Here is a 26,398-nt window from a genome sequence, read left to right on the forward strand (position 1 = left end):
TACCATGAATAATGGAGAGGAAATGCAGACCAGCACGATATGGTTGCTTGGTGGGTCTCCTTTTTCACCTGCCCATCTGTCTTATAACCACATGACTGGATAGCACTAAGTAATTTTTCATGAGGTTTCTGAAGCTGCTACATGTTATGAGGAGGACAAATGCCTCTGTTTTATCCTGTCCTGAGCTGGCATGTGAAGGACAAGAAGCAACTTGACCATGTGCCCTCATCTGACCGATTTTTCCAGGGAGCTACAACTTTGATTGGCACATCCTGATACTGTAGACCTAGATTGTCAACTGACCCTGAGCTGAGGCAGCTTTGAAAAAAAGAGAAAGTTCTCAGCACAGACCAATGAATAAATAATAATAACGAAAAGGAGAAAACCCGAAGACCAGGAGAGACAAAAGAGAGAGGAAGATGCCTCAGTCAAGGAGGTGAAGGAAGGCAGGAAGAGTCAGAAGGAGGTGAGCTGTTGGCACCCGTGGGCTGAGAAGGACAAGGGACTCCAGGACATACCTACACTGAGCCGGGGAGGAGGAAGGACACTGCGAAATGAGGGCAGCCCAGCCCTAGGCAGGAAGAGGAGGACTAAAAGGACTTTGGCAATTGGTAAAGGAGCCAGGGTAGGTAGTAGAAGTCAGGTTAAGAGAATCATAGAGCATTGTTAAAAGGGTAGGGGTGAAAAACAATGACATGAAAGAAAAGACCAAAAAGAACAAAGTAGAAGAGGAGGAAGAGGAGGCAGTGGAAGAGGTAGTTGAGGAGGTAGTTGAGGAAGATGGGGAAGATGAAAGCCAGGAGAAAAAAAGCAAAAAGAAATCAAGGTCCAAGGACTCAGAGAATGATGGGGAAGTGAAGAAAAAGAAAAAGAAAAAAAACAAGCGAAGAGACTATAGCAGTGAGGATGAGGATGACTATGAGTGCAGAAAGAAAAAGAAGAAAAAAGGCAAAGAAAAGAAGAAGAAAAAAGGTGACAAGTCCAAGAAAGGAAAGACGGATGAGAATTTTTTGGAGATGTACGAACAGGAGCTTCGGGACTATCATTCGGACTCCTCCAATGCAACAGAAGATGAGTACAACAAAAAAAAAGGTCAGATCCATCGTTTCTCATCTCCCCTCTTGAGCAGGCAGTTATGCTGTTGGCCCTGCAGATGCCCATCTCGGGACCCTTCCTGGGGGGCAGGCACTTGTCTTTCCTATGCGGGGAATATTTCTAATCAAATAAGAATTTTTACTGTGTGAGGTGGCACTGACAGATTGTGTCTGTATTAGCTTTTCAGTTTATGAAGTCACTTTGCCCTGTGCATGGTACTGCTGTAATTACATTCCCCTAATTAATGTTTGCATTGTGGTGCCATTCAGGAGCTGCAATTATCAGATGTGGACAGGCTGGAGAGGGTCCAGAGAAGGGCCACAAAGATGATCCAAGGACTGGGAAGCCTGCCATATGAGGAAAGGCTGAGAGAACTGGCTTTGTTCAGCCTTTAGAAAAGAAGGCTTTGGGGAGACCTTAGCACCATGTTCCAGTATTTAAAGGGTAGCTACGAAGAAGATGGAGACTCCTTTTTTACGAGGAGTCACATGGAAAAGACGAGGGGTAATGGGTACAAGTTACTCCTGGGGAGATTCTGATTGGACACAAGAGGAAAATTTTTCACAATGAGAACAATCTCCCCAGGGAAATGGTAGATTCCCCAACATTGGACACTTTTAAGATTCAGCTGGACAGGGTGCTGGGCCATCTTGTCTAGATCATACTTCTGCCAAGAAAGGTTGGACCAGATGATCCTTGAGGTCCATTCCAACCTGGTATTCTCTGGTAACTCCCCTGGTGTAAGCAGGATACATAGCAAAGATGCACAGTCCTGCTCAAGCATATGCAGCAGGAGCATGCTGGTGATTTCAGCAATCAGATGAGCAGGCAGTGGGATGCTTAGGATTGATGTAGAAGCAGGAGGTCCAGCACACCATCTCTCTGGCTGTTGTAAGCAACCAAATAGGCTGTGGAAATATTGCTAGTTGTCTCTAAACCTTAATAATAAATAATCCACTTGTTTTATATGCACAGGGTACTTTAGTTCAATGCATTCTGAGCTGTGCAGTGACTCTAGGTTTTAGATGAGAGGTGGGCCTGTGTGAACCTCATGAGGTTCAACAAGGCCAAGGGCAAGGTCCTGCCCCTGGGACGGGGCAACCTCCGATATCAGTACAGGTTGGGGGATGAAGAGATTGAGAGCAGCCCTGCGGAGAAGGACTTGGGGGTACTGGGGGATGAAAAGCTGGACATGAGCCGGCAATGTGCGCTTACAGCCCAGAAAGCCAACCGTATCCTGGACTGCATCAAAAGAATCGTGGGCAGCAGGTTGAGGGAGGTGATTCTGCCCCTCTGCTCTGCTCTGGTGAGACCTCACCTGGAGTACTGCGTCCAGCTCTGGGGCCCTCAGCACAAGAAGGACATGGACCTGTTGGAGCGGGTCCAGAGGAGGGCCACCAAAATGATCCGAGGGCTGGAGCACCTCTCCTGTGAGGCCAGGCTGAGAGAGTTGGGATTGTTCAGCCTGGAGAAGAGAAGGCTGCGGGGAGACCTTATTGCGACCTTCCAATACTTAAAGTCGGCCTACAGGAAAGATGGGGAGAATCTTTTTAGCAAGGCCTGTTGTGACAGGACAAGGAATAATGGATTTAAACTAAAGAAGAATAGATTTAGAATAGACATTAGAAAGAAATTTTTTACAGTGAGGGTGGTGAAGCACTGGCACAGGTTGCCCAGAGAGGTGGGAGATGCCCCATCCCTGGCAACCTCCCAGGTCAGGTTGGACGGGGCTCTGAGCACCCTGCTCTGGTTAAAGCTGTCCCTGCTCCCTGCAGGGGGGTTGGGCTGGGTGGGCTCTAAAGGTCCCTTCCCACCCAGAGCATTCTATGATTCTATGATGCACTCAGTTTCATTAGAAGGCCATGGTCTGGAGAAGGATTGTGACCATCAGCCTGGCAATATCTAGACAGCTTGTGGGAAAAGACTGTGCTTTAGCATTTTATCTGTTGGGTGGCAGCTAGTAATCCTATCCCCAGCAAACCTGCAGTGCTGTGGCAGAGAAGTGAGGAAACTGCAAGGCGAGCCCCAAAGACCTGTGGTGTAGCTCCATGATTAAAAAAAACCTCCTTGATATGTAGGAGGATGCTCTCAAGCACAGCGAGGTTATCTCCTTATCAGAGAGGTGGGCAGCAAAGAGGTAATGGACTGCTGAGGGGTGACACTGGCCACCTGTGCAACTGGATCTCAGCGTGACTGGGGCAAGACACTTAACCTCTCAGCACTGTGGTTTCCCCATCAGTTAATTAGAGTAATAACACATCTTGTATGTGGCAATTTAGAGAACCGAGCATGCCTAAGGAATCTTGTAAAGCGTCTCACGCTTGAGGTGTGGTTAGAGGTTAACTATGACTTATGACATCTGTAATGGTGCTATATGGCTGTACTGGGAAAAGAAAAATTATTCAACTGCTCTAATGCAGGAGAAGGGAGGCTCTCCCATACACACTGTATATAGGCCATGCACATAACCTACTTTGTTTGTGATGGCTCTTTAGGGGGAGAGAGGTTGTCTCCCCTCATACCACAATTTTTGTGTAGTAGCAGAACAATAACTGTTACACTTCAAAAGGAGAAGTTCCAGCAAATGTTTGTAATAATCTCTTTGTTGAGAAACTAAGCAGAAGACCACAGTTTCTGCAGGGAAGGTAATAGCTTGTGGCTGAAACATTGGGGAATGAATTCAGCAGGGGCTTGATCCTTACAGTCCCTATCAGAAATTAAAAAACTTGGTCCAAAACTTGCAACACTTACTACCATGACAGCCCCAGGACCTCCAAGAAACTCATCACGTGGCCAAAAGTCCCAAGGGTGAACCACTGGTTGCTCCCTTGGATTGTGGACTCTCCTTCTTGAGCTGTGTCTCAGTATTTTGCACCCTCAATTTCCAGATATTTATGGAAGTGAGTGCACACGTATGTGAAAGAAGAAAGAGAGGGCAAGGGAGAGAAGGATGTTGGGTAAGACATATGCAATCAATGAACCACTGAGGTTTTCCACCACTGAAAACCTGCTACTGGGCCATTGGGCACTAAAAAGCAAAAGCTCAGGAGCAAACTCTAACTGCCCTGTCCTCTTGCTTGAGTTTCAGCTATTCCCTCTGCCATGCACTGTGCTGCTGCTCTTCCTATTTTGATTCAAAACAGCAGATTTTTTTGGTGTGACTTAGCCAGAGGCCACCACTGCTTTTCTTCCAAAGGACCATTGAGTGAAGTGACTGTTGTTGGTCAGGCTCTTGAGAAATGTGTAACCTCTGCAAAAAGTCTCCCAGCACCTTTGGGGATGTCAGCTGCCTTTGGTACTGGTGAATATTCAGTAGAGATATATTTCAGTTCACAAACTGTGATTCCTTTTGCTGTAAAAGGAAAAGAGAGATGTTGTAAATGTTTTATAAGCAGGGAGTCGATGGTGCTTGTGTCATGTGATGTCCTCTTTATCTTATTGTATTAGCAAACAGGAGAAGGGATCCCCCATCACATTCGATTGATGACTGAAGAACAAGGCAAATCCAGCTCCTGGGGACAGGAAAACAACAGATATCAAGTGACGGGGTGATAGTGTATCTGAGAAAATTATAACAGAGATAGCTGGCATTTTTAACTAAATTGCAGCTGTTGTCCATTCCTGTGATCCTGGTGTTAATGAGATTAGTTATTTATTAGTAAGTATTTTCAAAGTTACTTCTACAGTACAGTATGTAAGGCTCTGGGGAGACCTTATTGCAGCCTTTCAATACTTAAAGGGGGCTTATAAGAAAGGTGGAGAGAGACTTTTTACCAAGGCCTGTAGTGACATGGCAAGGGGCAATGGTTTTAAACTGAAAGACAGCAGGTTTAGATTGGACATAAGGAGGAAATTTTTTACTACAAGGGTGGTGTTGGAATAGTTGATCTTTAATGGTCCTTTCCAACCCAAACCATTCTATGATCTTGAATTGCCAATAATAGTGCAAACAGGGCACACTGTGTAATGTAAACTTAATTGGTGGAATCAGTAGATTTGAAGTGCAGTAAGTATCTGGAGACTGGTCATATAGCACCCTGGCTGCCTAAACCATCATTAAAGCTTCTATAGGCACCAGCTACCTGAGGTTCAGAGCGGATGTCCAAGACCTGACACCAGCCCTTTGCAGGAACTCAATCTCTTTCTTTCTCCATACCTTTCTCTTTGTATCTTGAATCTTGTCTGTGATAGGGAAGAGGGAGGCTGGCACAGTTATTTAACCTTCTGCTCAGGTTTGGGGTCAGAGAACCATGAAGGAAGGGCCCAAGTGTCACTATCTGTTTTCTAGGTCCCTTCTGCCAAAGCCATGGATATCTCTGGGTTGGTAGGAAGAAAGAAAGTGTTTCCTTCTCCAAACTTGCTTTTATGCCATTAACTGAGTCTTCCATCTGGCTGAGCTGGTAGCTGCTGGCTTGGTGACTCCAGCCCTGAGACACCCATGGGCTTGTGGCAGATGGTGGAAAGCTCCCTCCTGTACTGTGTCATGGTAAAGTGCTGCTGACTCAGGAGATCTTGGGGCTTCCCTCTTTGCATAGCTGTAGCTCACCAAGAGGCATATCTCATTTCAGAGGAAAACAATCTTTTGGGGGTCCTATTGATGATAAAATCCTCTTTTTTTTTCTTTTCTCCCCTCTTTTTTTTCCTGCTGAGTTTCAGATCTGGATAGTAAGAAGTGGGTATCTTCCCTTTAAAGGGAAACAAATCCTCTAGTGGGTTTTCCTTGTCTCTTGGAAGTTTTTCTGTAGCGTGTAGTCAGACCTGCTGCACTATGCTCACTTGGACACCATCTCCAGGGCCAAGGTTCCCAGGACTGTTTCACAGAGGAAGAAGAATAAGGCACTTCCATACATGCAGTCTCTTAAATGGCAGGTCTGCATGACAGGACATGGCTAGGAGAGCTTAGATGACTCGTGATGATAAAGACACTATGGAGTTCCATGGGAAATGTACACTCCCATGCAGGGGAGCAAAGCTTGGATTAGCTCCCAGGAGATGCAGCACTTTGAGGCTGCAGTCATCTCTTCCAGGGACAGATGCTGAGCACTTTGTATGAAACGCTGCTGGTTTGTCCGTATTGCAAAAAGGGGTGAAGCTGGACTCTAGTGATCTTGGCAGTGCTGATAATAATTATAAAATGAGGAAAGCTACTCAAGAAATGCATGTTTTTCTTAACACATTGTCTCAAATGGTGATGGGAGGAGGGAAATGGCCACTGTTGATTTGTAAACAGATATACAAGCTGCTCATCATTTCTTTTGATGTGCGCCATTATTGTGTTACATTTATCACATCATGTTCCTTTAGCAACTGTGGCAAAGGGTTACTCACACAAAGCATTCAGGACACGCAGAGTTGATTGCTAAGTCCTGTTTAATGTAATTTAGCAGAATGAAGAAGGAGGGCAAGTGCCGTGTGGTCACTAGCTCTCTCCCTGTGCTATATACAGCACTGGAGAGATGTATCACATACTTTTATGATAGATGATCATCCGTTGCAAAATCACCTCGTTTGCACCCTGCACCCACTGATCTTCCCAAACTGAGGCTTTGATTAATATTCCAGATCAGAAGAAACAAGGACTCCTCTTTGGAAGATGACCTTTTTTTTTTTTTTTTTTTTTTTCTCCTTACTGCTAAAATGAGCTTTGGTTTTAGGCATGAAACATTCAGAGAAGAGTTTTGTACCACTGGCAATTTTATGTCTTATGATCCAGTGGGACATGCAAAGCATGCTACCGAGCGAAGGTGCTGCTGCACCTGCCTTGGAGATGTGGTGGATCTTACCTGCTTGCATCTCAGCATTTTCCACAGTTACAAATGACTGCATGAAATAAGAATTTTGAAAAGTTTACATCACTTTTAGAGTTTGTTAGATGAGTGTGTAACCAGGAACTATCAGCTTGTGTGACAGAACAAGCAAATACTAAACTAATTGTGATCTTAAAATGTTGATTACGTTGCAGGAGCACTTGCTAGTATTTTTATGTAGGCACTGAAAAATCTTTGGCCTGGCTATTAGACACTCCCCACTACCTGTGTAGTCCCACTGGAGAGTTAAAGTCGCCTGGAGGTGTCATGCTGAAATGGGGTCTTGCAAATTGGAAATGAGTCGTTAAAATGCTGCAGATGGGGCTTTGCAAGGAAGCACAGTGGCTCTTCGTCTTTGACCTCCATGGTTGGCGGTTGACCTGCAGCAGGGCTGCTGCTGGTCATTGGTATGGACAATCAGTATCGTAAAGCAGATGAGAGTAAAAATAAACCTTGTAGAGCAAGCCCTTGCTGCTATCTGAAGGTTTAGGCCCTTGCAGGTGTCTCCCTTCATTTGCAGGTGTGTGCTCAGCAAGTGCAGGCACAGGGCTGGGGCGAGTGAGTGCTTGGGTACCCCACACCTCTCCCCCTCCCCGGGCAGGAGCCAGCAGCCCCAAGCATATGCAAAAGCCATCCTTGTTACGCACACACGATCCATTTGGGATGCCTCAGCCCAGCTGGCAGCACCACAAACGGCATCGAGGAATAGCAGTAGGTGCCAGGCTGCCAAACACATGGCGCAGCTGATGTGCAGATGATGTGCCGGCCGATGCCGGTAAAACCCACACCCATGAGGGCTGCAGTGTTCCAGCTTTGCTGCTCTCCTCACACCCAAAATACTTAAATCCAAATGGAATGGCAAGTTTAGTTTTATATCCTTGATTGTCTGTGGCTACTTTTTAGACTGAATGTTTCGGTTTTGGACTTTAAAAGAAAATATCTGAGAGTTCCTGAAGAGAAACGGAACAGGATTTCCCTGAGAATCAGATGTTAAATGCAGGTTAATGTATTCAATTCTAGATGTGTTCTCCTGAATCTGTCTGTCCCATCAGCCTGGATTTAATGATGTGTAACATCTGAGGTGGAGGGCAAGGTGTCCCTGCTGAGCAAGGTGACCTTTAGAGGATGCAGGACTAGAACTTGATTACATTGGACTAATTCAAGAAGGTTTGTCTTTTTTTTTTTTCCTTTTCCTTTTTTTTTAATCCTTAAGAAATGAAGCAAGATTCTTGTGTTTTTAGAAAAATCCAAGATTTGCCTGGGTAGTTTTTCATTCTCTGGTTGCAGAAAGAAAACTGAGGATCTGCTTTTGCTCACAACTACAGCAATTCCCTCCACTGGTGCATCGAATTCCCAGTTTCAGGGCTGCATTGGTATTTTAAGGATCATGAGTTTTGTTCCCATTTATAGTTCGCTAAATATACATCTTCTGGGCTCTCTGTGAAGCTGTTTATCATCCTGTCCCTGGGTATTTGGACGAGTAGCTGAATACTGGTCGGCCAAAACAGCAGAATTGCCTCCATCTGGATGGAAAGCCTGGGCAGAAAATCGTACTGAGCTATAAGGGACTAAGCACAGAGGGGGAACCAGGGCAAAACAGTTTTTTATTGCAGCTTAGGTCAATCCCCACAGCTTCAGGTGAGGTGGCTTATCCATCTGAGCCCCAGGAAAGCAGAGACTTGCAGTAGGGTTGGTATCAAGAGCCTCTGACCGCTGCTGAGATGCTATGATTTCCTGGGGGGTTCTGTGTCAGCTGTCGAAGATGCAACTGGGATGTTACTTCCAGATAAGCTTGTAACATACTTTTTGTCTGCTTAAGGCCTCCTCTTGGCTGACTATTGCTGCTCCAACAAATACTTGTTCTCAGTGCCTTGCGGGTGCAGATATTGCCCCAGGCATTGTCAGAGCGGTTTCCATTCTGCCTTTGGTTTTTTTTTCCTTGCTGGACACTGCTGTGCAACACAATGTCACAAACACCTGAGTGGCAACAGTTAAAAACAGACTGAAAATAATAATTGTGGCTTTGTTAATGAATTTACATGCACTACAAGACTCACTGGACATGTGTCACAAAGTAGTTGTTCATCATTGCTGTAACTGGATGTGGCTGTTGGAAACTGTTGGTCTTTTCGGCACTTCACCCCCTAATGTTCAGGTCTGTTGTATTTTTCCACATCAGTTTGGTGGCCTCCATTTTATACGTCTGTATCATAGTAGTATTTCTATCAGACTTCCTCTGTGAGCTGTAAGTATTAATCAGGGGATATTTGTAAAGAAGGAAGAGGTAGGATGTGGGAAGGCCATAGGTTATATTTTTTTTTTTTTTTTTAATTTTTTTTAAGGTGCTGTTTGGATAGTAGTAACTGTCCATGAATTATTAAGTTGGAGAGTTACGATTAATTCATAATGACATCTAACAATGTGCATGTAAATATAGGTAACACTCATAACTTGTAATGAGCTTGTGACAGGTATCAGTCCCTGCTTATGCCAAACATCAACCTGAAATGCAGCTGGAAATTGGGTCTTGGGAGCAAAAGGTGCTGGTTCCTCAGCCGATACCTGCCAAGGGTGCAGTGTCACCCTCTTGTTTGCAGATGGTGTGCCCACCATGGGCTGACCATCCCTGCTTGTGGCATCATCTGGTCCTCACCTGCTGGTGGTTTTGCCAGCTGTTGACTCCTGACCGTGATCCTGCTGGATTCACTGCCTCAGGCTAAGTGGTTTCAAAACATGTCACTGTCGGTGTGTTTTTCTCTGCAAAAACAACTCGGCTGAACAGTGAACCCTAGCTGAATGGTTCTGGGGAACCCCAGAAACAAATTGGGACAAATGACCTGTCAGGGCACATCCAGCATCCAACACCTGCAATGTCTCCAGATCAAGGATGCTGGGGGGTCAACAAAAAAATGATTGTTGGTGAAATTGCTCTTCCTGCTCCCTGGGCATTGGGGGAGGGGTCAGAGCTGGCAGCAAAGAGAGCATCTTTCTTTGGTCTTGGTTGTTCTGCTGCCTAGACAACTAGAAGAAAGTGGGGCTCTTACTTGAATCTGGTCTTGGGATGAAGTAACAGACAGCAGGGCGTTACTTCCAATTGCGTTCTGCGGATAGATTACTCTACCGCAGACTTTGCTTGCTCAATGTTGCAGGTAAAATCTTTATCATATTTTACCCATGCTGCATTTTACACTTCCCATTGGACAGTAATGTTGTTGTCCACAGTTGTGATTCAGAGACACCCATGTCCTGGCAGGCCCTCCCTGTCTCTGAAAGATAATGAAAGAAATGGAACAGGTTTTTTTCAAAAATGTTTCTCTCCCCTGAGGCACAGTTTTCCTCCAGCGCAATTTAATTTTGAATAACAAGATGTTGATTGCTAAGCTAATTCTACTTTGCTGTTCCAACAAAGAACTGAGATGGTTTTTCTGGTGGTGCCAATGAAAAAGCACTTTTAACTGATAGCTGGAGCACCAGATGAATCGAGTTTGGTTTCCTGCGGTGCACGAGAATGAAATGTTGATTTTGCAATAGCTGATGAAGTAAAACAAACTCCAAACCACAACTACTCTGCCTGTGGAAACAGACGGGATAGTATTCAGGGTTGGATTTATATATTAACAGAAAAATGGTGTTTCAGAGCTCAAGATAATGCTCTCTGTGTTTACTAGCGGTAAGTTTGGAGGAAACTTTCCTAATTCATGTCTGTGAAGTGTCTCAAAATGCAAGATACTATTAATTCTGCAATTCTTTATATAATCTGTGAATAACAAAATGTGTAACAGTGTGCAGACAGTCCAAATAGTAGTGGAAAAAACCCCTCTCTTTTGCTTTGAATAATTAATTTGGCATCCATGCCAGACTCAAAAGCTGCTTTCGATAAAGCATATAAAGAGCAAGCAATCTCTCATAGCGTGTGAGGCCCAAATCTGTTCACAGTTTTGCCAATATGAATCCAAAGTCATTGTGCTCAAGTCAATGGAGTTAGTCAGGATTTGCTCCAGAGTGAATGAGAGAATTTGACTCATTTTGTGTATGACAAGAGATTATTGCTCAAATAGTGGCTTGATAAAAACAAACAAGCGCTGATTTCAAAGGCCCATCTTCATGGTGGGTAAAGGATGGTCTTGATAGAACTGTCACCATAGTAAGTATTTAAGTGGTGTGTTCATGTGCATAAAGCATCGTTTTGCAAGCACAAGCTGTAACAGTCAGCACAGACCCTTAAAAACTTCCAAGTATTTTGCATAAATATCAAGGTACTTTTCAGGTGCTCCAAGACAAACATACACTGAAGTGCTTCAGTAGAAGCCAGAGCGATTGGTGCTTTGCATGAATCAACATGACGCGAATATTGAGAATAATCATTAAATTCCCAACGGGAAATACGGTGAAGTGCAAACAACCATTACCGCTGCTGAGGTAAATGCATCCTGCTAAACAGATGCATCTGAAGGTAGCTCTGATAGCCACAGCTTCAAATAAATTTGTGTTGGTTTGAGTTTATATTCAAGATGAATCATAGAATCATTGAATCGTTTAGCCTGGAAAAGACCTTTAAGATCATCCAGTCCAACCATTAACCTACACTACCAAGGCCACCAATAAACCAATTCAGGGGAGAGTAGTAATTTCATGTTTCCTGGCTTGGTGGCTGGATTATTTTTAATGAAAGTAAAACCTAGGAATCATTAAGGTTGGAAAGGATCTCTAAGATCATCAGTCCAACCATCAACCCAACACCCCCATGCCCACTAAACCATGTCCCAAAGTGCCACGCCTACCCGTTTTTTGAACACTTCCAGGGATGGTGACTCCACCCCCTCTCTGGGCAGCCTGTTCCAATGCTTGACTACCCTTTCCATGGCGAAATTTTTCCTACTATCCAATCTAAACCTCCCCTGACGCAGCATGAGGCCATGAAGGCAGCATCTTGCTGTTTTCTTCCACTGCTTTGGTGTAGAAGGGTTTAGTTCTTGCTCACCTTGTGCATGCAGTCTGGAGGTGTGGGTTTGTGGATCTTTGAGGAAGCAGGTAGTGATGAGGGAGATGAGGTTTGCCATGGGTGTGGTGTATGATGTAATAGATCAGCTGAGAGAGGAGTAAAAGGCAGAGATACTGGAAGGTGGCAGGCTGCCTCCAGGACACCGGTGCTTCTGTGCATGCTGGGAGGTTTCATGTCTGCAGCCACCTTGGAGCTTTCACCCCCTTTGTTTCCCTGCCCATGCTCATAGCATGGCTCAGCTCTGGTTTCTGCTTTCCCTCTTCTTTACCCAAATTCTTTGACGATTCCTCACTAGCTTTGCAGTCTTATTCCACCTGTTTAATCATTCTTGTGGCATAACCCTTAATTTTTTTCTACCAAGGGCCACTCTTGCTAGACAACAGTTAGGCACCATAGAATCACAGAATAGTTTGGGTTGGAAGGGACCTCTAGAGATGATCTAGCCCAAGCCCCCTGCAGTGAGCAGGGACATCTTCAACTGGATCAGGGTGCTCAGAGCCCCGTCCAACCTGACCTTGAATGTTTCCAGGGATGGGGCCTCCAATACCTCTCTGGGAAACATGTTCCTGTGCTTCACCACCCTCATTGTAAAATATTTCTTCCTTATATCCAGTCTAAATCTATCCTTCTTTCGTTTAAATCCATTACTCCTTGTCCTGTCACAGCAGGCCTTGCTAAAAAGATTCTCCCCATCTTTCCATCATGAGCTCCAGCTCAGTTCTCCATATTCACTGTACGAGAACATGACCTGAAGGGACCTGCAGTCACTGCCATAACTGGTGCTAAGCAGTCCTGTGTTGTTGGAGTCAGAAAAACCTAAATTTATGAGCCAAAGCACTGTTCTGCCCTGATGATATTCCTTCCTTGTGGAGCTAAGGGAATTTTGCATACTCTTAGCTAGAGGATCTCAGTCTCCACTTGTCAGTCTTTACAGCTTTACAACAATTTTAGCAACTGTTTTGAAGCAAGTATTTCTCTACTCTGGCCATTGAATGGATGGGTTTATAGTATCAGCTTTTTGCAAGACAGGGAAATGGATGTAAATTCTTCCAGTGATGCTGCAATGTAACTTGATACTGATTTTATGCTGTCTATATCTTGTGCTTGAAATGACCATTTTTGAATGCTTATTTTCAACAAAGAAACTAGTGTCTATTATTTCCTTTATTGAGCTTGTAAATGCCCATGAAAAGTAGTAATAGGTTTGCAGTCCATAGCAAACCTGTTCTGCTTAGCTTGGTGAAACTTTCACTGGTTTCCGAAGTCTTTGTGCCAGATAGCTGAACAGGGGAGTCAGCTGGGGATTCAATATCTAACAGATGAGATAAGTGAACCAAATTCCACTCATTTGAGATAATACTTGGAACAAAAGAGTCTGTATCAGTGGCTGTATTAAAAGCTTTGTATTGACTCTGTCTAGCCCATTGGGAGAAGAGCAAGATTTGGAGACTGGCTTGAAAGTCAAGCATTCCCATACTGGCCCTGTAGATTACTGTAACTTGGCCATGTTCTGGGTGCTCAGAATAGATTCAGCTTGGCCTTGGGGATGAGATTGTTTGCCGATTAAAAACACCTAAATGTAGGTGTCTTCCTGGGAGCACTGGCCCACAGAGCAAGACAATGTTCAAACTGGGATCCAGTACTCTCCCTTTTGCTTTTGCGACATCTCTTTGGGGCTCCTCTCCTCATGGTGCATGATGAACTCAGCCAACACTGGTAGCAAAAGCTTTAAGGAGTAGCACAGATGGGCAGGAGCATCTTAACACTGGCTTAATGACCTGACCACTGGCTTAATGACCTGAACCAAGCAGCAGCTTGGGTGAAGAGGCATGGACATTTGGGCCATCCTGTGCATGTTTGAAGGGATGTGGAAGACCGATGCCGATATTTGACAGGGGGACATGGCAGTGTCGTGGTTTACACCTTATATTTGACCAAGAAAGAAATAGGCGTATGGTGGGTACAAAGCCATCCATCCATGGAGAGGCTAAGAGAGCTCTGCCAAAGTACTTCTCAATGTGTAAGACCAGCAGGAATACATACAAAGAGTTGTTTTTCACATCATGGAAGCCAAAAGTTATTGCAAAGCTCTGAAGACAGTTCATGTTTCAAGTCCTGCTGACCAAGACTGGGAAAACTAGAAACTCTTGAGGTGTGCAGCTGGTAAACCATTGCAGTGTTTGCTTAGGACTGGTCTCAGCTGACTCTGTGGAGGAGATGTCAATCGGGTTGAACCAGCCCTCCTAAACTCCATTATGGGAGCAGATCTCTTTGAGGAGCTTAAAGGTTCCCCACTGTAACTCTCAGTGATGTCAGACAGCTAAAAGCAAAGCTGCTACATAGTGACATCCCATAAATTAGTGAGGGAAGAGGGAGACTTTGTGGATGCACTTGGAAACTTTAAGGGTGACCATAAAATCCCTGCGGATGCTCTCTTTATTTGCATTCAGTGATTCTTTCTATTGAGAAGTTGCCTAAATAGTAGGATATAGCCAAATCTGGAGTGCTATACCAAAACCTGATTCTATCTTGAAAAACTTTGCTATAATTTGGCTTTAGCTGCTGGACCGAGCAACAGCCTGAAAGAAAACTTGAACTGACTATGAGCATCAGTGTCAAAGTATAGGAAAATAGCAAACTGTATTTCATTACTTTGCAAAGAAATATTACAGTTTTATTGTGGGTTGGTTGTTGGTTTGTTTTGTTTTGTTTTTTTACCCTTCTATTTGACAATATTAACTGGATGGATTTTTTTTTTTTTTAAACTTTGCCTGGCAATAAGCACATATTCCCTGTGTAACTGATGCAGGTGAAAGATAAGAAAAGCGAATAAACAGGTGGCCAAACTTACTTACACACTGCCCCTGCTAAAAATGAGTTGGGAGATTCTGGAGAATTTGAGTAGGTATTTTCTGCCAATGGAGGGGTTTTAAGGGCTGGCATTTTTGCACCATTGAGGCAAATCTTTGGTGAGCATTAATGCCCATGATCCTAAGAATATTTACAGCAGTGATGGAGGTGGATCCTCAGTATGCAATTGGGATCTCTTGAGTGGTGGAGAGGGGTTTGAAAAATGGGGACTCAAAATGAGAAGATGGGAAATTCCATGAGAACATCCAAAAAGAAAGAGAGGAACTTGGTGGGAAAGGAAGACCTAGCTTGCATGATGAAACAGATATGATACTTGAGATACTTCTGTATTTTCTTAATCTTCTCCTTCACAGCTGGGGCACTGAAGTAGCAAAATTGGTCTTTCTAGCCCAGATTCCACCCTTGGTTAGAAGTGTGACTTCCACAGAAATCCAATTTCGAGCTTTTTGGCTAATTTGGCTTTATTGTCCCAAATCATAAAGTACAAGATGTTTATGCTTGGGATTTGCTAAGGTTGGACATGTTCTCTCAAAGCCAGAACATCCAATATTATTGGGGAGCAAACTCCTGGGGCAGTTAAGAAATGTCACTAGCCTACAGTTCCTGTTGTCTTATATCATGGACACTGTTCCCAGCGAAGGGGCCTGGGGTAGAAAATGCTGCGCCCACAGCACTGTATCCTCTTCTGCCTGCTGGGTCCTCAAGCTGCAAAGATGCTCCCAGCAAAGATGACACCCATCAGCTGTCAGTGGCTGATGAAAAATAAAAGAAATGCAAAGAAAAGAAACAATCCTGGATCCAGACTGCTGAACTTTCATGCCTTCAAAGGAAATGGCTGAATAAGCTGTGTTTGTCTCCAGGTACCTTTTCCAGAAAGAGCTAGCATCAATATCAGTGTTAAACTTTTATTTTCTTCCTGCAAAGGATATCGTAGTCCCTGCATCCATGACATCACTGGAAAGCTGCGACATCGTTTACTTGCACAGCTGGCTGCACAGCTGCAGTGCTGGAGAAGGAGTGGCAGGGCTCCTTTCCCCTTCCAGGGGTGCGCCATGGCACGTGTCAAATGCAGGGACATGCTGGTGTCACCAACCCAGCCCCTCCTGTCCCTCTATGCAAAGTTAATTAAAACGGCGCTAACCACAGTGTCTGCTCAGTAATGACATGGGCTACTCAGGCAGGGCTCAGCACATCTGTCCTGGTAAAAACTGTTCATCCATGCGCTGCCTGCTCGCTGCAGTGCACGGAGGCTGAATGTGGGGTTGTGAACCTAAAGCGCAAATTTGTACGTACTCATGGCTCGTGTTTTCTTGCAACTGTGAGACTCCTATTGTGGGAATTAGAGAAGGGGTTTGATTGTTAAGGGTGGGGGGGAATATTGTGGCTTGTTGATAGTGTTGTCTTAGACATTTAATTTCCTTGTATTTGGTCATCTCATTTGTTAGGAGTTGAAAAGTGGAAGGAGATCAGTCTGACTTACATCTTCTGTAAGGAAATTAAGGTTAGATGTATAGATGAGGTGACGTCAATACCCACAGAGGTGCAGCAGACCGGTTCAGGAATGGGTTTCACTTGATGTAGCACAGGCAGATGTTACATGACAGGCTCTGCCTGCCGCATATAAGTCCTAGCACTTCTCTAGCAGTAAAAAAACACCTCACTAGAAAACCTGCCTGAGCTTTTGAAAGGTCTCTGGGAACTTACAGAGTGTTGTGATGACTTTTTTTCTTCCTTTTCACAGGAAAAATGCCTTCAGCCATGTGTCTGCCAGCACAAAGCTGGGCACAACTTGACCTCACCCCCTGAAAACAGGAACGGGACCAAATTTTGCTGAGCCTCTGTGGGGAGAGGGGGGACAATGCGTTAAAGGCCCTTTTCCCGAATGAAAGCTTGCAGACGGATGCTCAGCTGTAATTGCCACTTTGGCAATGCCTGCAGGGTGCTCTGACAGTGATAAGTACTTCCGTGGTACAGTTAAGTTGCAATATGCTTTGAGATGGCCAGACTTATAAAGCTGCTATAAACGAGTGCAGCAATATTATAACTTAATGACGTAAGCTCTCTGTCTCCGAAGCAGAGTCAATACAGCGCTGAAAACCATGAAGCGATCAGTGGTGAATCACTGGGGCAGGGTGGATTATGAGCCTTCCTCCTGTTAATGGCTAATGCAAGGATGTTGTCTGTCTCCCCGTGCTATGCCAAGCATCTCCCGTTGGCATGTGTGAATGCTAACAGGAGGAAGGTGAAATGAAAACATCGTTCATACATATTACTCATACGCAAGCTGTGGATTTCATACGTTCTTTTTTGCAAAGAAATCTCTTCTTCCTTTGAGCCCATAAATGAAATACACCAAGCCAAGGGATTCTTCAAATTTATCCGAGCACAGATCATAACTTCCTGTATTTATTATAATAATGTCCCTTTCCTGTCCTATTTACATTCATGGAAAGGTGAGGTTAGGAAAATATTATGGTATTTTTTTTCTGTCTCAGTGCAATAACGCTGCTGGAAATGAGAAGTAGTTTCTAATCAGTTTTACATGAGTGGCCTGGGTTTTGCTCTAACACTCGGTCTCCATGCTTTTCAGTTAAAATGTTGATTTAATTTCTTCTCCGTGATGCTTTGAGGGAAGAGTGTTAGTGGGGAAAAACATTTGATGCTCAGAGTCCCAATATGGTTTTTACCTCTTTTGAATATATATGTGATGTACTGAGATAAAGGTGGGCACTGACAAAATATGTAACAGTTCTGATGCACCATGAAGAAGGATGTTTTTCCAGCATTAGTTCTGAGAAATCACACCCTGAGCAGTCAGGCTGTGTAAGATGAAATGATAAAGGTTTAGCCTTTCCTCCAGCTTATGGGTCTGAGCTGGAAATATTGTTATTAGCTAATGACCATCATGTGATCTAAAGCCAAAAAGGTCCATCAGGATGCTTGATCTGGCCATAGGCAAAGCTTTATAATTTCTTCCAATTCTTTCTCTACTGAGCCAACCAAGATGTCCTTCAGAAAGGTAACCTGTTTTCAAGCCTTAACTCTTGTTCAAGCTTCACTCATCATCCTGCTTAAGAAATGCGTGACTGTAATTTGAATTTATCTAGCTTTACCTTCTGGCCATTGGGTCTTGTGAGGCCTTTGTCCATTTGACTAAAAAACTCTTTTTAACTTGTGTATCTCCCAAGAAGATATCGATGTCTGGTAATAAAGTCACTACTCAATCTACTGCTTGGAAAGATAAATAAATTGATAGAGCTTTGAGACTCTAATTTAAGCATTTTCCTACCTTATTCTCCTCATGATTTACCATTTTGTCTTTAGTAAAGTCTCCAGAACAACTGAAATGCAAACTTTCTGGCTGTAGTGATTCTCAGCTTCATTCAAATATATTATCAGAGCAAACAGAAAAGCGTGCATTGAGTTGACATGTGCATAAATGAAAAATGGCTCAACAGCTTTACTCTAACTCTTCATATATATTCATCTGTTATATGTAATACATGCACATGCATTATGGTAGGGGAGGCGATGTGTTCACAAAGTGTTTTATTTTCAGCAAAATCTGTCCTAACTCAATCCCTCTCTGCCCACGTGAAGCATCTCCAGCAGTTTCAGTTTGATGTGATGATTTTCACCAGTTGTGTTGATCCTTAGCAGTGATCGTGCCCTGTCCAAAAATTGGGTTTGTTTTGATGGTGGGTGCAGAGATCCATCTCTGGGGTCTGTATTTCAGCTCAGGTTTGGGGATGACTTGGACCTATAATGTATAGGGTGAGGGATTTCTTCCCTTGTCCTGATCTTTCTTTTCTCCTTCCACAGTTTACGAGGTGGTGACAGTGACAGGAGATGTCCGGGGAGCAGGAACTGATGCCAACGTCTTTGTTACTCTGTTTGGAGAGCTTGGGATTACTCCCAAGACTCATCTCACAAGCAAGTGAGTATCTGGAAAGAAATCTGTATCTTTGAGGCCTTTTCTTCAGTAACTTTTATTGCATTTTGATGAAACGTAGTATGTGCTGATGGATGCAGAGGGAATAAATCTAAAAGGTATTTCAAGATCTCCAGGGAAATCTGCATTTTTGCTGTTGCATATTTCTTACCAAATCCCTTGCAAACCTGCATTCCTTTCTGGTAATGTATGTTCAGATCCGTATTATGTAAGGCTCACACTTGCAAGGTGTGGGGATACTTGCTTTTCTTAAAGCTTAAATTAGGAGCTCCCAATTTAGGAGCTGAGAATATTCATCACTTTTTGGAGTGGGCATGATGGGCCATGTTCTCATGCCTAAATCCCACTGAGGTCTCCATGCTAAGTCAGGTACAGAGAGATAACTGTCCTTGAATGTTTCTGAAGAATAACTCAGTGGGTTTGAAGTAATGTTGATGGGTACCCACCCACACCCAGCCATGGGAAATCTGAGGCAAGCAGAAATGGAAGAATTTAAGCTGTTTCCTAATTTAGGCTGTTTCCATCCTATCTGCTATATGCTTGGTTGCACACCATTGTGGCTGCACACCGTAGTGGTGGCACTGGTCTGTTCTCCTCCAGCTGATGCCAGTGACACCCTCTGGATGCAACTTCTCAATTCTTATCACTATGTTGAACTTCGTGGAAACCATATTTTATCATTTAAGAACCTACTATGAGGCTTTTGACTTTCTCAATAGCTTTTTTTTTAAAAAAAAAAAAAAATAAAGTGAGCATCAGGGCCAGCAGGTACTCAGTTCCCATGAAAGCAAGGTCACTTTTAACAAAGTCCTAGCTCTGCATGTACTAATTTGCCCTTAGCCAGACAATTGCACTGAGAGAGAGCAGAAATCCCTTCTCCACGGAGCTAGGAGAGGTTGTGTGTTTCTGTTTTTCGGTGTTCTTATTGTTTTGGTTTTCTTGAAAATGTGTTTCAGAAATTATTAATCCTGTGCTAATGTCACACGGTAACTTCACATTTTCTCCATTTCTACAGCATGGACAAGAGGTACCTGCAGCTATTTTAAATTTTACCCTCAAAAGAGCTTCTCTTCCCAGTGAAGCAACTCAAACATGAGAGTCTGTAAAGAAAATGATATGGGAATGGTAAAGAAAATACATGAAATTTCAGCCCTGTTTGCCATATTTGAAATTCAGAAATCAGAGCTAGACAAAGGAGTTTTATTATCCCAGCATCTCTAGAAACACCAGGGAGAACTTGCTGATTGTATATGATACATCTATACAAAATGCTTTGCCTCTGATTTCCATCCAGACATCTCAATGAAGTTATAAAGCTGAATACCATTTCTCTTGATTTAACAGAGAAGGAAACCGAGGCAAGGAGGTAAAAGATGACATGGTCCCGTAGCAGGTCAGTGGCAGAGCTGGGAGCAGCAGCAGCAGCTCTGCTGGGGGAAGAGTTTCTAGCACCCAAACCTGCCTCGTAGTATTTGGCAAAGCCATCAAAGCAGCATCTGCTTTCCAGGGAATTTTCTTGTGGTCAACATTTACATTAAGAGTCGTTTAATTGTGAAAGTGCTCTTCTGCATGTGGCTGCAGAAAGAATCCAAATATTACCTTCCAAAAAAAAAAAAAAAAAAGCTGTATGTCCTTTAGAGAAGAAGTCAGGAGATCCCCATAATAGATTTCTTAATCAGCTGTGACCTTAAACAAGCTACTGGTTGTACAAGTCATCTTTGCTGGCACTCTGGTGAATGCCTGCTCTTTCCTTCTGCACGCACCACTCTTTTTTTTTTTTTTTGGTGAAAAAAATAAGGAAGGGACATGCAGGAATAGTTTTAGGTTGCAGCAGCAGCAGTCTGAGCTTGTTCAGACCTAGGTTAGCATTTTGGGCTTGGTCCCTGTTGCTGCAGAGAGCAGATGGCTGAGGTGTCGGTAAGCAAGGATGAAAGGCATGGGAAGCCAAGCTTCTGCAGTTCAGGGCTTTTAAAACCAGTCCCGTAGGAAGTGACTGCTGGAGCTAGAACTGCAGCTACAGCTTTCCACTGGGGGTTTCCCAAACATCAGCAAAATTTCTGCATCTCTAAGAAAAGTCTGACACGTTACAGTGCTTCATCGAGGAGCGGCGAGAGAAAAGCTAGTCTGAGTGTAGGAGTGTCTGCAGATCTGCTTAATTGATAGTCTTGTCTCCTAAATATGAAGCAAACCATGAAATAGTCAGTTTGCCCCCAAATTGATTATGCAGCTTTGCGAATATGGCAAAAGGATGGAATCTCATGCATCTTTCAACTAAATGTTTACACGAGTTCACTTACAACTGCAAATGCATGACATTTTGTAGGTGTTTACATTTCCCAGTGTATGACAGAAAGCTAAAATATCATGCATTGCCTAAAGATGGTACTACCATTTCAGCTTCTGGTTAGAATAGGTTTTTCTTACTTCTTTTGTGATTGTGTGCTGGTAGTGAAATACATGACATTTCAGACCTTTTTGTCATGCACAGTAAAGGGGAGACATGGCAAGCTGATGAAATATCATGTGTTTTTAGCATTTGCCAACAATAAGGTAACTGTGAAAAACAGACACAAATCATCATGACTTGTCAGGAGGAACATCAGTTCTGGAAGTGGCAGCACCCAAATTGTGTCCCAAAAGATGCATTTACTTAGATCAGGGGATTGAGCTAAGTCGTGTTTGGGTCTCGGAGGGACTGGAATAAATCTTCCTTTGCAGTCACTGTCTGCCAGTTTGGGGGGACGGGAACGCCTCCCTGCCAGTGCTGGAGGTGGTGGATGGTGCTGGCAAAGTGCTGCTCAGCCCCGGCAAAATCCTGCTTAAAAACCCAGCGCACGAGACTCTCTGGATCCCCACCTGCCATCCTGCACCAGCTACAGCTCAGTCAGAAGTTAAAAGCACTACCACAAATGAGTTTCTTTCCACAGGCTCCATCACGGGCACATGGGTGAACACCAAGGCATTGCTTGGTGGCATTTTAGCAGTCGCTGAGACCTTTCCTACAGGCACGAGCTGCTTCTCCATGGTCCAGTGCCGAACAAACAGTGCTGATCCTCCATAGTGTTTTGTTTCTCTTTGCTCATGTGTTTTCCACAATGTTGGGGCTGAGGAACAATTGCAAAACTCATCAAGGAGTGCTGCTGCCAGCTCATTCACAGTATTTAGTAGCAAATTTATTTATTTGTTGTTAGTGTAAACAAATCCACTTTTCAGCATCAGGCTTACCTGGTCCAGCTTGGGACAGCTGCAATAAATATTCATGGGCAGATTTTTCCTTTTAAAAAAAAAACCAAAGAGATAGGAAAGATTTAGCGGCTATGGCAATCTGGAAGAAAGATGAAATAATTGGTAAGTGACAGCTGGCTTCTTACTGAATTTGAAGACCGTGCAGTGGATTTTATTCTTTTTATTTCCTGTGCTGAATACCTTTAATTGGCAGTCCCTTCTACCTGGTCTCGAGTACAGAGCTTTTCCTGCTCCTAATGCCAGCAAACATGAATTGCAGAATATGTATGTGATGGTCTTTAGAGGATGTTAACGTTTGTAGCTCTACTACAGCTAAGCCATACTGAGTTGCAGAAGATCTGATTTTGTTGTTTAATGGATCTGGAATAAATAAACAAAGAAACACAGGGAAGCAAGCTTATTTACTCTGAATAGTTAATATAATAAGTTAGGAAGTGTTAGAAAGTTGGTACAGAAGGGGCTGTTCAGGCTAGGAAGCAAACAAACCCCAAGTGCAGTGGAGGAAGACTTCTTGCATTGCTGCTGAAGCACTTCTTCAGAGATGTGTTGCAATCCCTTTCCTTTAATGACAAAGGATGTTTCCTAATTTAAACCTGTTTATGTATCTAACCATACTCTGATTTAGGCCCGTACAAATCCACAGCACTTACACTGCGCTCTGCAGACTTAATGATCTGGGGCAGCGTTAAGTGACAGCACACTTTAGAGTCTATACTCGCTTCTGAAAAAGCAACAAAGTGGGAAATTTCTTCTCTGTCTTGCGCAGGCTTATTGGCTAGCCCGTGTCTAGCATTTCAGGAACAAACCAACTTGGGAGAGTACTTAGGCAGCGGTGATGAACAACCCAAAGATAAGAGCCGGTAGAGTTGGCATATGTATAAATTATAATCCACCTGCAGCTATGCATGTAGCAGCTGGTGGTACCAACTACAAGGAAGGTCAAACCTTAGAGGGAGAAACATGAATTTACTCAAAACAGGCAAAATTTTAAGGGAATTTAGCTGCTAGAGCAGGTCCTTGCTGCTAAGTGCCAGCAGTATTTTTCAGACTGTAAAATCTGTCCAGTTTTCCCATGGGATGAATATAAGGTGCCTTCCTGGAACAAACTCAACCTTTCTGCCTTGATCAAAATCCTGCCCCTACCCCCAACTCATTAATCTCAGTCTTTAAAATGTCTGAGCTCATTCTCATTAAAATTTTCAAAAATATTTCTCCATGGGAATGGGATAGAAATTTTCAGCAAAATAAAATTTGCCCCCAAATTTGACAAAGTAGATGCAATTCAAACTGTAATTTAATATTGGGAAATGCCGAGCAACGTTTGCACCATTATCGATGGCACTATCTGCTTTGTATACAGTTTCTCCAGAAAAAAACAATGAAACCACAGGTGAGAAAGACATGAAGCGTAGCTAAGATTGCCTAAATTAAATACCATTGGTTTATTTTCTTTATGTAAATCATGCCATCAAAGATGAAAAACTGATATTAAGATACTGCTGCTCCATGCAGTACAAAGTGAAGGATCACATATCCAATGTGTGTCATTAAGGCTATTGAAATCTGTACTGGGAATGCTTATGGATAAGGCAGGGGCTGTTTCAGTGTGCCCTATGGCACTCTGTAAAGTTTCAGGGTAAGTTCAGACACAGGCTCTCACAGTTTTGGGCTGGTGTTTGGCTTCTGGGTATCATGACACTGCTGCACCCCTGAGCAATTTATCTTATTTAACTAAATCCTGTCAAGTGGGACCATTTTTTCACTAATTCTTCTGTGCTTGTTTAAGCAAGTTTCCTTCTGTTGGTCAGGTTATTGGTAGAAAAAGAAAATAATGTCCTTGGTGCAGAGATGTTTGCAGTAGCTGTGCTTTTTAGCTGGTTTCTTTTCCATCTGGAGTATTTTTGGACGCATGCTGCCTTATGCAGTATTTCCAGCCACCCGTTGACTGATATTGTCAGCTTCATGACAACAGTCTTGGCAAAATATTTGCAGACCGAACTCCCTGGAGCATTCCTTGCTTCAAGAAGGAGGTTAATGATGCTGCTATTGCAGCTCCATGTTAAGAGTAAATATGGTTTGAACATATGGGTTTTTTGCAGTTAGGCTGTCCGTAAGTTCATCCAGGCCACTGTCGTCTCTCCAGGAGTGGTTGATTGCGGCACGTACAGGACAACCAGGTGATCAGGCCCAGTCAGCATGGGCTTATGAAAGGCAGGTCCTGCTTGACCAACCTGATCTCCTATGACAAGGTGACCTGCCTAGTGGATGAGGGAAAGGCTGTGGATGTTGTTTACGTAGACTTTAGTAAAGCCTTTGACACCGTTTCCCACAGCATTCTTCTGGAGGAACTGGCTGCTCCTGGCTTGGCTGGGCGTACTCTTCACTGGGTAAAAAACTGGCTGGATGGCCGGGCCCAGAGAGTTGTGGGGAATGGAGGTAAATCTAGTTGGCAGCCGGTCACAAGTGGTGTTCCCCAGGGCTCAGGCTGGTTTGATGGGCTGAGGCCAACTGTATGAGGTTCAACAAGGCCAAGTGCCGGGTCCTGCACTTGGGTCACAACAACCCCATGCAACGCTGCAGGCTTGGGGAAGAGTGGCTGGGAAGCTGCCTGGCTGAAAAGGACCTGGGGGTGTTTGTTGACAGCGGCTGAACATGAGCCAGCAGTGTGCCCAGGTGGCCAAGGCGGCCAACAGCATCCTGGCTTGTGTCAGGAATAGTGTGGCCAGCAGGAGCAGGGCAGTGATAGTCCCCCTGTACTTGGCATTGGTGAAGTTGCACCTGGAATACTGTGTCCAGTTTTGGGCCCCTCAATACAAGGAGGACATTGAGGTGCTGGAGCGTGTCCAGAGAAGGGCAACGGAGCTGGTGAAGGGTCTGGAGCACAGGGCTGATGGGGAGCGGCTGAGGGAGCTGGAGGTGTTCAGCCTGGAGAAGAGGAGGCTGAGGGGAGACCTGATCGCTCTCTACAACTGCCTGACAGGAGGGTGTAGTGAGGTGGGTGTTGGTCTCTTCTCCCAAGTAACAAGCACTAGGACAAGAGGAAATGGCCTCAAGTTGTGGCAGGAGAGGTTTATTATTAGATATTATTAGGAAAAATTTCTTCACAGAAAGGGTAGTCAAGCATTGGAACAGGCTGCCCGGGGAAGTGGTTGAGTCCCTATCCCTGGAGGTATTTAAAAGATGCGTAGATGTGATGCTTAGAGACGTGGTTTAGTGGTGGGCTTGGCAGTGTTAGGTTAACAGTTGGACTGGATGATCTTAAAGGTCTTTTCCAGCCTAAACAATTCTATGACAGTGGATATATAGGGAGAAACAGAAGAATGAGGCAAATGCATAATAAACATTTTCCCAATATCTTTTTGGATCTTGTGGCAAGCTGCCGTCTTAGCCAGAGGCCTGATAACACAGATTCACCCAGCCTATAATGTATATTGGATAATGTGAGGATGAGCAAAGCTGTCTGTATTTTCAAGCCAGGAAAACAATAGGGATAGACCAGTGCTCATCCCTGCCACATCTGTACGTCAAAACTATGCAGTCTACCCCTAGTACATAAGAAACTCACCTTCTGTGAGATTGCAGGTGATCCAAATGGCGTTATTTTTTTCCTAGTGAGTGACAGGCTGTAGGATGGATTTTGCTGTGCGACCTTCTGAAATCATCTCCGGTACCAAACCCCCTCCCGCCGCTGCTAAATGTCAGTGGCAGGAGCGGGCAGACCTACAGGCAGGGTTGCAGGGAGGTGCCACCGAGAATTGACTCTTTCTGTTCATTTAATAGAGCACCTTTAAAATTTTGTTCGAACTGACATCCATGGTAACAGTTCGTGCTGCTGTGTAGCCCTTCATCCATGGTGCTTTTGCAGGCCATTCTATGTGTACCAAGCATTGTCGGATAAAACTCCTAATAGAAAGGCAATTTAAATGATCATTAATGCAGTGATTCAAAGCTAATTTATAGTTCAGGTTACTCCATCACTGCTGAAGGTTGTGGTTATTATTTTTATGCCTCTGCTGTGATCAGTACCCAAGTTTTCCCTCTGTTCCTAAAAGCTCCGCTCTGGAAAGCATGCTGTTAGCTGATCGGAAGTTAAGACTATTTTCTACAAATACTCAAAATTTCAATTTCAAATGTGATGTTTCATTTAGGTAGTGGGATTATCTCTTGTTAATTCCCCTTTATTTAAAAAAACAAGGTGATTGACTAGTGCAAATATTTATTTTATGTACTTTTGCATTTAAAATTGCATCATTGATGGTTTCTTCTTGTCAACATATCAAGCAGTAGCAAAACTCTCATGGTACTGGCTCTGTTTTCTGTGCCAACGGCCTACAGAAGAGATGCACGCAGGGATTTATAAATACTATGCTCAAATATGCACCAGTTCTTGCGGTGCTTTTTAGCAACATGGCTTACCCAACCAGG

The 26,398-nt window shown here is 43.9% G+C and overlaps 1 protein-coding gene across 1 annotated transcript in view; it reads left to right on the top strand.

Moving 5' to 3' along the window:
• Positions 1 to 695: 695 nt before the first annotated feature.
• Positions 696 to 26,398, top strand: part of LOXHD1 (lipoxygenase homology PLAT domains 1) — a 155,214-nt gene continuing 129,511 nt past the window's right edge. Inside the window, exons 1-2 of the mRNA XM_075726325.1 lie at positions 696 to 900; positions 18,598 to 18,712. Of these exons, the coding sequence (XP_075582440.1) occupies positions 696 to 900; positions 18,598 to 18,712 (320 nt within the window). The remainder of the gene's footprint in view (positions 901 to 18,597; positions 18,713 to 26,398) is intronic.

Source organism: Pelecanus crispus, chromosome Z, assembly GCF_030463565.1.
Source record: "Pelecanus crispus isolate bPelCri1 chromosome Z, bPelCri1.pri, whole genome shotgun sequence".
Classification (NCBI taxonomy): Eukaryota; Metazoa; Chordata; class Aves; order Pelecaniformes; family Pelecanidae; genus Pelecanus; species Pelecanus crispus.